The sequence below is a fragment of the Hippocampus zosterae genome, chromosome 2 (assembly GCF_025434085.1).
Source record: "Hippocampus zosterae strain Florida chromosome 2, ASM2543408v3, whole genome shotgun sequence".
NCBI classification, from domain to species: Eukaryota; Metazoa; Chordata; class Actinopteri; order Syngnathiformes; family Syngnathidae; genus Hippocampus; species Hippocampus zosterae.
The window spans coordinates 28587506-28599294 of record NC_067452.1 but is presented as its reverse complement, the minus strand read 5'-3'; the positions used below and the strand labels follow the sequence as shown (position 1 = coordinate 28599294).

The 11789-nt window shown below is 42.7% G+C and overlaps 1 protein-coding gene across 5 annotated transcripts in view; it reads right to left on the bottom strand.

The window, feature by feature from the left end:
- plekhg5b (pleckstrin homology domain containing, family G (with RhoGef domain) member 5b) overlaps nucleotides 1–11789 on the bottom strand; it is a 57999-nt gene that overhangs the window by 5051 nt on the left and 41159 nt on the right. For all 5 annotated transcript variants that reach the window (XM_052059400.1, XM_052059399.1, XM_052059403.1 and 2 more), the window contains 7 exons: nucleotides 4448–4639; nucleotides 2968–3141; nucleotides 2143–2238; nucleotides 1408–1608; nucleotides 934–1044; nucleotides 710–859; nucleotides 485–622 (listed from right to left, as the gene is read on the bottom strand). In XM_052059400.1, the coding sequence (XP_051915360.1) occupies nucleotides 485–622; nucleotides 710–859; nucleotides 934–1044; nucleotides 1408–1608; nucleotides 2143–2238; nucleotides 2968–3141; nucleotides 4448–4639 (1062 nt within the window). The remainder of the gene's footprint in view (nucleotides 1–484; nucleotides 623–709; nucleotides 860–933; nucleotides 1045–1407; nucleotides 1609–2142; nucleotides 2239–2967; nucleotides 3142–4447; nucleotides 4640–11789) is intronic.

The window sequence follows — 11789 nt, the reverse complement described above, 5'->3', positions numbered from 1 at the left end:
GCGCTTTGTTACAGCTGCCGCTGTTGTGAAAGCGCGATATAAATCAGCATGCATTGTATTGTATTGTATTGTAATATTATCCAATTCAAGGTTATATAATAGCTTGACAAAAAAATCTCGAATCTCTTTTAACCCCTCGAAATGTCTGAGACGCAAGAAACGCTGCACATTTCCTCATTCTGTGGAAGAAAGCCTTGTCGGATCGAAAGACGATACCGGTTAAAGTTGTTCGTATGGTGGGGACTTGACAAAACACCAAGACATAGAGGCGTATCAATTTTGCCAAAGAAAAAGGTCAGTTCAGAGATCAGCTTTTAAATGTATTGATTGCTCCAAAACAAATCAATATGATTGAAAATGAATGCCAACTTGCAACTCTTAATTGACACCGTTAGTGGAAAAAAAAGGACCATAGGTCCTTTTAAGCTGTGAAAGAATGCGCCAGAGGTGAGCTGCGTTGCGCTTCAATACTTTTTGTCCTCACCTTCTCCACCTCCTCGCTACTGCCCTCCACTGCCTCGTAGGAGTCGATGCGGGCGGAAATGGTGGCCAGCCTCTGCCGCTCCTGACGCTGACGCATGCAAGAGTTGACACTGTCGATGAAGCCCTCCACCGAGGCCACCTACAGGGCAAGCGTTGTCGTTAACGAGGCTGCAAGCTGGTTTTAACCATAAATGTGGGATAACCATGTCATCAATGTGCCTCGTACCATGCCACCGATGACGTCTCGGGCGGGCGGCTCGTCCGTCTTCTTGAGCACGCTCTTCAGCAGGAGGGGATATTTGGTTAGCCGTAGATGAGGTTTCGCCAGCATGTCTGCCAACTTCAGACGGTTGCACTGCTTGTGCGTCTCGGCCCACTGTCAACAGACAAGAGACTTGTTACATACAAAAAAATGGAACACATAATCGGCGGTTGGCCGCATTGACTCACGGTAACGTAGGTCCTGAAGAGTTCATTGTCCCTGAGAAGCGCTCGCATGTTCTCCATGCAGCTTTCTTCCTCCATGCAGTAATGGATGTACGGCTTGAACCTGGAGGCGAACTGAAGGCAAAAGCAACAAGAGGTTTAGTGAGGCCAATGGGATCGCTTGATTAAGACAGAGTAGAATCAGAATACAAGCATTAGTTGAATTGTTGGCTGAAGTGTGCCCACTACGACATTTAGTATTTGGGACGGTTGACTTGGGTCTCCAGGGGAAGAAAGGTGCTACTGCAATTACAAATAAAATGCGCCTACACGTACCAGCGGGACTTGGCAAATAATAATAAATAAATAAAATGAAAATAACATTTGTTTCCTTAACACCACAAATGCACTATTACGCACAATATTGAAATGCATCAATGTGACTGAGAAGACGTGGCTTTGATACACTACTGGGGCCTGTTCCAAGCTGCTACCTACCGTCCTGAATCCATGTTGAAGGTTGGTGGGGTCAAGCAGAGCCCTGGCCTGCCTGGCCTTATCTAATAGAGGGAGCATGACTTGGTTCCAGAGGGCCGTGTGCAGACGCACAATCTCCTGGATGTTGCTGAAAAGCCGCGTGGGTTCCACCTCGGTGAGCAGGCCACTCTCCTGCAGGTTGAGCAGGCCACACAGGAAGAGCTGCAAAGACGTAAACAAACTTAACACCATGAAATGAATTTAGCTACTTGTGAGCTTCAAAGCGAAATTTGACAGGGGCATTTACAGGTTTTAATAGCAATGTTCAGATACTGAAATTACGGTAAGTATTTTGAAGATAGACCAAAGGGTGGCACACATTCATTTCGCATTCTGCAGGCAAGACTCTGTTTAACTTTCTTTTTTTTAACAGGACCAAGGTATAGTAATACGAGTGTGATAATATACATTATCAGTGGCATTCTGCTCAAATCCACAGATTTGTTTCAACAGCGCAACACACAATCCAGCATGCACTACAACCAAATACTTTCTGTCCTAGCAAGCTGTTGTACTGTAGAAAAAAAACTATATTTATTTTATTTTATTTTTTAAACGTATACTTCAGTAGCATTCCAACTAAAACATGTTGATTTTCACACCAGACAAGGCGTTTCAATGAGCTTTTTCACAACTTCTATCATTCTGTGCGTCTGCCTGCGTGTTGCTTGACAGCGGTTGTACCGGTGGACTCACGTCAGTGATGACTCTGAGTTTTTTAATGTATGTGGCCTCTGTGTGCAGCAGCTCCCATATTGCCTCCTGTTGGTGGAACTGTCTCCTTGTCAAAGTCTAAAACACACACACACACACACACACACACACACACACATATACGTGAGTCAAAAAGCTCTCAGAATGAGAAGAGCGCACACATCAGACTATGTAAATTTACAGTATGTTATGCAATGCTTAGGCATATTCCCAAAGCAATGAATGCTCTTTTCTTTTCTATCTTAGTTAGTCATGCACTTGCTGCATGCACTTACACTTCATGGCAGTGCAATAAGGGCATGTAAACTTCCTTCGGGGAAATCAGACGATAAACAATAAGGAAGTAGTGGAAACCGGGAAGTCAATTTAATTTTTTTTCCCCAATGACAAAATGCTGTCTGCAGCAGAGGTGTCAAAACTACGGCAATTTGCAGCCCGCACCATCCCCCCACCCCCCAAAAAATAATAAAATTGACATGGGCCACAAGCTTAGTTAAAAAAGGTGAAGGTGGGCGTACCAATTAAGAACCAAGGTTGAAATATGAAAAACTGTGGATGGGAAATTCCAAACAGTTACAACCACCCCCCCCCCAAAAAAAACCCCCCAAAAAAATACAAATGTACACTGATGACAACCATAACCTCAATGTGAAGCACCTGCAAGCATATGCCTCAAACTGCTATTAGACGTAGGTGACAGCATAGGGGTAGCACCGTACATGCTTTGAGCATGTTAATATCGGTTCTCCAAGACAGACTTGATTGGGCATGGAGACAGCTGGTCGACCTACGATTTGTTTGGATTACCTCAGCGTTGTCCAACAACATCTGCCAGCTGTCCTCCAGGACCAAGTCGGGCTCCTGTTCATCTTCCTCCTCCCAGGAGTCCTGGTGGAAGGAGAGCTGCCGCGGCACCTTGGGTAGCCCGAACAACGTATACGAGTGCAGTTTGCTGTGGAGCTGCTCCAGCCGGTCCACTTCCTGGTGGGCACATAGTTCGACACTTTACGATAGAACATGATGAGGCGAGCCCCTTTATGTGATTATGAAAAGGGAGAACCTTCTAACAATGGGCTTCAAGGGAAAGAAGTCAAACGGAAGAAGAGGAGGACTATGAGGGGTAAGGGTCATAGATCCACATTTGGTCGAAGGGATATGTATGTATGTGTGTGTGTGGGGGGGCAAAAGGTCCCACTGGAGGCTTTCAAGCTCCGGTGAGGTTGAATAGACACGAGTCCACCCATGACAGGTGACTGAGAGATAGTGTCAAGATCTGACATCTGTCAGTGTGTGAGATGTGAACACATGAGGGGCTGGAACAATGTTTTTATGATGGCTTTGTTGCAACAAACGTTTTTCACTCGTCAGGGCTGGCTGTCAAACACTTCCATTGTCAATTCTATTCCACTTTAGATTCTAAATTTTATATATTTACAAAGTTGGATAGGTTATTTATTCCCACATCAACAAGAGGGGACAGCAAAGTACCAGAGAGACAAATATAACAGGAAAATTAAAAACCGTGTGAGATTAACAATCACACGGTTTTTAATTTCAAATCAACATTTGTTCCAAACATTTTTCTGTTTGCCCTTTATCTAAATCTAGCTCAGGAAGAGACATAATCACTTCAAACGATTTATATCTGACAGGGGTGCTGATTTGTCAAACATTAACGCACTTATTGATTTGATCCATTACTTGTCCATTATTTTTTGTGCCACTACATTGTTTTAACTTGCTAGCAGACAAGTAAATAGTGATCAACTAAGCATAATGTACAATTACACCGAAACACCGTCTCGTAATATGATGCACAATAGCAGTAGTACTCATAACAACACAATTTTTCATGGCGATACATTCGCGCGCATTACAATGGATTCAAATTCAAATAAAGCATGTAATTTTAATGGCCTTCTCCTGTTAAAATAAGAACTGTGACAGAGAAAATAACTATGTATGCATGATTTTTGTTTTCAATATGAGGGACACCCAGTGCGGAATATTTCCCCCGACAACTCATTTCCAGAACTGCTGGCAGGAAAATATCTGAGCCGACAAGATTTGGAGGGAAATGATCTCACCACCAGCACCTCTGACCTCCTCCCACTGTTGCTTTACTACCGTTTTGTTGTAATGTTCTCTCTTCGGTACGTCTGGCCAACAAGCCACTAAAGCCAAAAGGAAGTGGTCACATGAGTACCTGGTTCTTGTTATTTTTTTCAATTTCTTGCCCACAAGACGCTGTTATTGGTTGAAGAAGAAGAAAACAGGACAGGTTTACCTTGCCGAAGGATGCTGCTGTGGCGTTGGAGCTGAAAAAGCCACTGAAGCGGCTGGCGGCTCGGTTCTTCCAGCTTTCGGGACCAGAGCCGATGCCGGGCAACGAGCCACCCATCTGCCCGAGCGTATGCGGTGTGGGAATGTTCGTTTCCCCAAGAAACTCGGTCATGTTCTTCCTCCGCCGGGACTGACCCTGCAGGCGTGTAGAGGACAGAGATTCATTTAAAAGAGAAACTTGAGAAAAATAAATGTCACTTCCCAATAAAAAACACTGCTTGGCAATATAGATTTTTTTTAAATTAACCTGAATGATGATGATCTCTGTACCGCATTAAAAAATGCCCAATAAAAAACAACCAATTAAATCGTGTTTATGATATTGAGCGTTGAAAAGGACATCCCACCAGAGTTGTCGATCAAACATTTACTTCGTGTCAAGAAAAACGGCGCCATTTTGGGAGGAAGAGCAAAGATTCTCAACATGGTGAAGACAAGAGGCAGTCATTTTTACTTTATTTTAATTCACCAAGTACTGATAGATTTGGGTATTGGATGAAATGTTCTACACAAGTTATTGTCCGAAAAGGTATGCCTTCACGGACTAATGTATATAGACCAAAATTATGTGGCTATTCATTAATTTTCAAAGTAAATGTGGCGTTTTATCTTGTACTACCCCGTTACAAGTAAAGAGAACCATGAACAACTTATATCACCATTAGACACATTGTTTGAAGAAACACACTTGCATATATTCAAGCCTAGTTTAACATTTCAAGACGTCAAGCATGGAACATGTTGGGGGGAAAAAGAAACATTTACTTTTCGAGTGGTAATTCCACCCAGGAAAAGTCCCTGGATTATTATCTGACGGACAAACACTACATGGTGGTCAGACAGTGCTAACAAATGAAAATGAAAGTATTGTATTGCATCTTCTGAGAAAATAGAAATGTTCCAGAGCGATGAATGGAAAGAGGGAAATACACGGAAAGGGGGGACACAAACAGGAAGCTGTCAGGGGAATTTGCCGTTCGAGATGACATCAGCAGAGCCATTAAAGGAGTCAGACACAAACAGGAGAGGGAAGGACGGCCACTTCCTCGCAGCGAATGCTCATTACATCACAGAAAAGTAGCTCCATTCCAAGACTGACCGTTGACACCCCCCCCACCACCACCACCATCACACACCACTATTGTTACCCTGTCAGCATGCCCCACCATGCACCCTTCACTTTACGAGCACGAACAGAGCAAACAAACAGGGGCCGCCACCGTATCTGAGGAAGCACTTGTTTTTTACCGCCACACTGTCAGTGATGAGGAATCTGCCGCGGGGGGGGGGGGGGGGGGGGGGCACACACTTTCAAATATAGTTCCAAAGGAACTTGCATTCCACAACGTTGACATCAGCAATGGAGCACAATGACAATTCCAAACGAATTCCTTTGCAGACACAAACAAACACCAGAGACGCGTTTGTGCTCAAAGCTGATGAGGTGAAGGCTTATGGTCAGACCCAGAAGGGGGTTTGGGGGGCGGGGTCTGTGCATGAACACTGAGGATTCGAGACCATGACCAATATTGCTGGGTTCCATTCATAACCTAGCCCCTCCATACCTATCTGACCTCATCCATATTCCTACGCCTGTCCGCTCTCTTCGTTCCTCCTCCTCTGTCCTCCTCTCTGTCCACCCTGCTTGCCTCGTCACCATGGGAAATAGAGCCTTCAGTCGCTCTGCTCCCCAGCTTTGGAACTCACTCCCAGCTGACCTTCGCAAGTCAAGTCAACAGTATTTATAGAGCACTTTCGAACAGCCATCGCTGCACTAACTTCAAATCCAGCCTCAAAACACATCTGTTTCGACAAGCCTATTCACTCAGACCATAAAGCAGGCATGTCCAAAGTCCGGCCCGCGGGCCAAATCCGGCCCGCGGTCGAATTTCATCCGGCCCTCGGCCCCTGTCATAAAGTCAGTGCCGTCTGGCCCGCAGGGTGGGCGCAATGGAACACGTGTTGCATTGACTGAGGTCTTGTAGACTGGTGAGTGATGTTTCATAGAGTACTGCTTCCCTCTAGTGGCTAAATGAGTAATACCATTCACTAAATGAGTAATACCATTCACTAAATGAGTAATAGCATTTAGACACTAGAGGGCATCACTCACGAGTTAACAAGACATCATTCCGTGTTTATATTGACTGATATGTCATATTTCAAATGATCCTTGCAGTTGTGGATATGTGTATTGCTTGTTCATTTCCCTGTTGTTCGAGTCAAAGGTTTTGTGACTATTGAAAAGTCATGGTGATACATTTTATGTTTCAAATCAATCAATTTGCACTCAGGAGACTTCTGTTTAAGAAAAAGTCAAGTGAATAAGCAGTTGCATGTGATATACCTGTTTCAAAAGAACCAAAAGAAATTCTTAAGATTGTTGAAATTAAAATAAAAATGGAAATGTGAAACAGACTGGCTTACTAAAATTTGTTGAACAATATTGTTGTTCAATGTAAAGAATGTCAGCCAAGGTCGGCCCCCCGACATTTTACCACATAAAATCTGGCCCCCTTGGCAAAAAGTTTGGACACCCCTGCCATAAAGCCATTATTTTATTTATTTATTAATTTTTCTTGTATTTTTTCTTATCTTATTTGATGTTGTTTTTAACATTGTACTCGTGATTTTAACTGCTTGTTGTAAGGTGTCCTTGAGTTTCTAGAAAGGCGCCCACAAATAAAATGTATTATTATTATTATTATTATTATTCTACCTTTACACAAGACCTGTATTAAATGGAGAATGATTCAAATAAATAAATACATAATTAAATAATTTACAAATTGAAAAATGCCCTCGCTATGCATTTACATGAAAACAAAAACTGCCGGTATACACGGTTTCAGTCAAAATACTAAGAAGCGTTGTCAGTGAAAACAATTACGAATGTTCAGTGTTAAATCACTGATCAATATTTGATGGCCAAAACACCCGATTACTTACCAAAGTAATTCACAAGTCCTCCAACAAAAAGCATTCAAAGAGGGTTTCATTTGACATACATCGTCCAATATTTGCAAATGAATACAAAGGGCTGGGTCATGAAATCCAGAGAAGAAACACTTATTTTTTCGACAGCTGCCCGATTCCGCTGCCAACATTAAAAAAACAGAGTGAACATACGAAGAGTGAACCATGTATTTTGTAAATGACTTGTTTATATCTTCTTTTATGACGTATGGTGTGGTTTCATCACTAAAAGAAAAACCAACACATGATTTCAAAGTCAAACAAAGGCAACAAAGACCAACTATTATGACGAGGAAGATAAAAGACAACAAGCCAACCAACGAAGAGAAGGAAATGTACATTTTCTTTTTAAGGGCATGTCTGGGCCAACAGATCATGGCCACAAATAAGTGGAGGAATAAGGAGGTGTGCTGGGCCTAACAGAAGGAATGGACACCTCTACAAAATCTGTCTAAAGCTTCACTCGGAACTTCCTCCACTTTGTCTGAGGAATAGTAAATATCTTCAGTACAACAAAGTGAAGATGAGAACCATTTATCATGGTTTGTTGGTGTATGTCAAAAACGTAAGCAAACTTGGCCTTCCTCTCCAGCGCGTTAATCACTGAAAAATCACGGGAGAAAAACTTTTGAACAAAAAGAGACTGGTTGGCAAAATGATGTAATGATGCAAACAAGTCAAAAGTGATCGGCTGATGCTCTCCTCTCCTGAGAGTTGAACTAAATACAATCTACTGACTTTCACTGAGTTGGGGGTTCACACTTGAAGCTAATGATGCAAACAAAGCCCTTCGGTGGAAAAAAAATAAAAAGAAAAACTAAGGAAGTTGTAATTAGCTTCCTTCTCGACTCACCATTGAAGCCACAGGCATGTCAAAAGAAACAAAAACCATACTGATCCCTCAAATGGACTCATGGGTCGCAGCCCATTCTGGAAACAGCTTCCACTGTCTTCCAGTTTTCTCCTTTTAGACCCTGTCTTGCGTCCAGTCGACTTGCCGCCCTCGACGTGCCGACCAGTGGTTGCAGGGTACTGCCGTTCCTGAGTGGAGTACGTTTTTTCCTGAAAACGGGGACGCCCTCGCAGTGTTACGAAGATCCTGGCTGCTTGCATATCATGTGAACACTGGCATGAAGTCATAGCAACCAGGAGGATCCTGCCTTATTGTGATGGCCAGGAAAGAGGACGGAAGACCCCTGCCCCCTCACCTCCCGCCCACGAGAAGAGGCTGATTTGAATATGTGGAGGCAGAGCTTCAAGGCAACAGCTTGCGCTGCTATCATACAAACAATAATGACGAGCTTCCGTTTGAAACCTGATTCTTGAGTGCTGGACTTACTTCATGACACCATCAGGTCAACCAAAGATGCTTCCTGAAGTGGCTGTTTGACTGGTTGATAAAGTCTTGATCGGATGATTCCACAATTCTTCCGAGACACACAACACACACAGACAAATAGAGGCCTGGGACATCATATTTAATACTAATACAATTTGTTGGAAGACACTTCTCAGGAGCTCTGAAATTTTGAAGTTCTGAAAGAGTGTTTTGACCACACAGGTAAAGCATAACCAAGGGTATGTGCTGTGAACCCGTCATGCCTGACGCAGGGGCAGTGAGTGATGTTGCAACCCCTGACCCCACCCCCCACCACCACACAGCTACAAAGACTCCATTTACAGTAGGAAAACCAGGGGGACCTTCCAGGTTAATGATATTAAACCTCGCTCTCAGCCTTATCTCATCAATGGCCATTTGTGGTAGTAACCTTGGACGACAAACGGGAAAATCTTTACAAGGGAGAGGACTGTATGGTAATAAGCAAAGGGAGAGGCTCACCACCACAGTCGGTGATAACAATTCTCCTTGATCAGGCAGGTTTGATTAACGATGGGAAAACACCGCAACCTCCCTGAAAGCTTCAAAACACAAACTAAACACTCTCCTGCACAAAAACGTCACATGCACAACCAGGAAATGGATGGAACAACAAATCCCCCGCTGTGAACACATGCGTCACACTGAAGAGGTGACGAACTGTTTACGGTACATGGAATTCGAAATATTTGGGTTAGCCTGACTGAAAGTGGACTTTGAAGGATCGATGCAAAAATGTCCCAAAAGTTTCTATAATACACATTTGGATTGCGCGCTTAGAACTGGATTTTTGGGAGCATGTACACACCTAGGGCAAAACTGATCCTTGTCCCGAGAAGTTTAGACTGGGAGGTAGACTCCAGAAAGCTGATAGACCAGGAAGAATTTCTTCAGACTGAACACCACCCACGCCAAAGTACATCATGTGCATGCAATTTGTAATAAACTTAAATTGCACAGTAAATGGGATACAGCCGTTCACTTCTTGCCAGTTCACTGCATGTCAGATTTTAAAAATAAATTGCATTAGAAGAATACATTACAATTACTCAAATGCACATCTCCGGTTAAGTAAACATTGACAGCTCATTGAATGAAGCCTACCACCACTAGTTCGAACAAATTATAATTCATGACTGGTGGTATAGATAGTGGGAGGATGAAAACGTGCAGATGATATCGCTTCATGAATCAAAGTGGATTCAAACGAAGCAATCAAAAGCAAATTATAAGCACACCTGCCAGTAGCCAAAATTGACGATCACTATACATGACAGCGACGAATGCTAGAGCACAGAAATGGAGAGCCAACAAGTCCTCAACAGAGTACTTAACCTTATATACCTTCAAAGTCATAGCTACAGGGCTCTAGAATGAATAGATGGCGACCCCATGTGGATCAAAATAAAACCCGCACCTTACATGCATATACTGTAGTTTGATGGTGATGAAGTATATGCATTCAAAGTATATATAAATCACACTATAGATACTTGGTCAGTACTTGACAGATTTTGTCGATAGCAGGCGTGGCCTGGAACGAAACAATAAATGATAAATCATTCTGAAAATGCTCCCAGTGTGCCGCAAAGCTACATAGTCATTAGGCACTGCGACCAAATCAGATCAACATATGAAGAGAGAGTGCAGGTGCCATTTTTAATAGAAAGCAGTCCGCAGTGTAACCGGTCAACCAGACAAAGGTCAATGCTAAGATGCCGTAAGGGGGCATAGCGCCCTTTTGCGGCCGAGTTGGGCACAATTCAAACAATCATTTGAATTCTTTCTAAAGCATGTATACTGGAACAATGCAGGTAGTTTAAACCCTGGAGGGCTAGTTCGCCCAAACTGAAAGCGCAGAGATGCACCACTATTTGTGCACCCCTGACATCAACACGTTATGCATACAACAGAGTGCAAGTAGAATTTCCGCATGAGAGATTTATCATCAGTATCATAAATAAAACAAACATACAATCCTGCTCGCTGTTGACATTGTCAGACAAAGGTGGAGATAAACAGAAAATGTTGACGTGAGTGAAGTACAGTAAGAGGAAAATGTGCTTTTGGAGATGCGCATTTATCAAAATAGGACTCATAATGCAAAGTTTTTTCAAAACAACTGTGCCATAAAAAATAATTTTCCTTGATTGTCCCGCGTTAGAACACCAAAAGGAATCTTTAGTAAGGCTTCTCAGTGCCTCTCACCTGACAGTCAGTTCCTTCATTAACTTCTGGCGGTGGTGACTCTGGGATCTCCTCTTGAAGAAGGTCCCAGCTGTGCCATGATGACAGGCGGCCAAAGCGCATCATTTAATCGCGCACAAAAAAATATATATATATATATATCCAAAAACAATTCACTCAGAGACCACAGGGCACAGAAGAGCAGTCGTAGTTCAAAACTGAAACTGCAGCCGGTGGCCCGCCGGAACGCGACCTGATCCTGCAGGTACGAAGTGCTTACAGGCCGAAGGTCACACACACAGTCATCTCAACCTTAAGGGTGTCAGGAGATCTCTTTTGTCTTTTGCGCACACACCCACACAAAACACGACCAGACACTTTTACTGCTCCACCCACAACAGACAGTTGGTATATTAGAGGTCACTCGATCTTTGCAGGTTCGATTCAACTACAGAGAAAGGCGAAAGTCCTTTTAGAATGCAACTGAAATGTTTCACTATATATAGATATACTGTATATCTATATATACACACACACACACATATATATATAGATACATATATACAAATATACATATATATACATGCACACACACACATTGTGCGTCTATACTGTATATATATATATATATATATATATATATATATATACACACATATATATAGACGTATCTTTTTTGTTCCGTCAAAACTGTATATTTTGTGAAATAGTTTCAAAGAGAAATCTTGTTTTAATTGATAATATA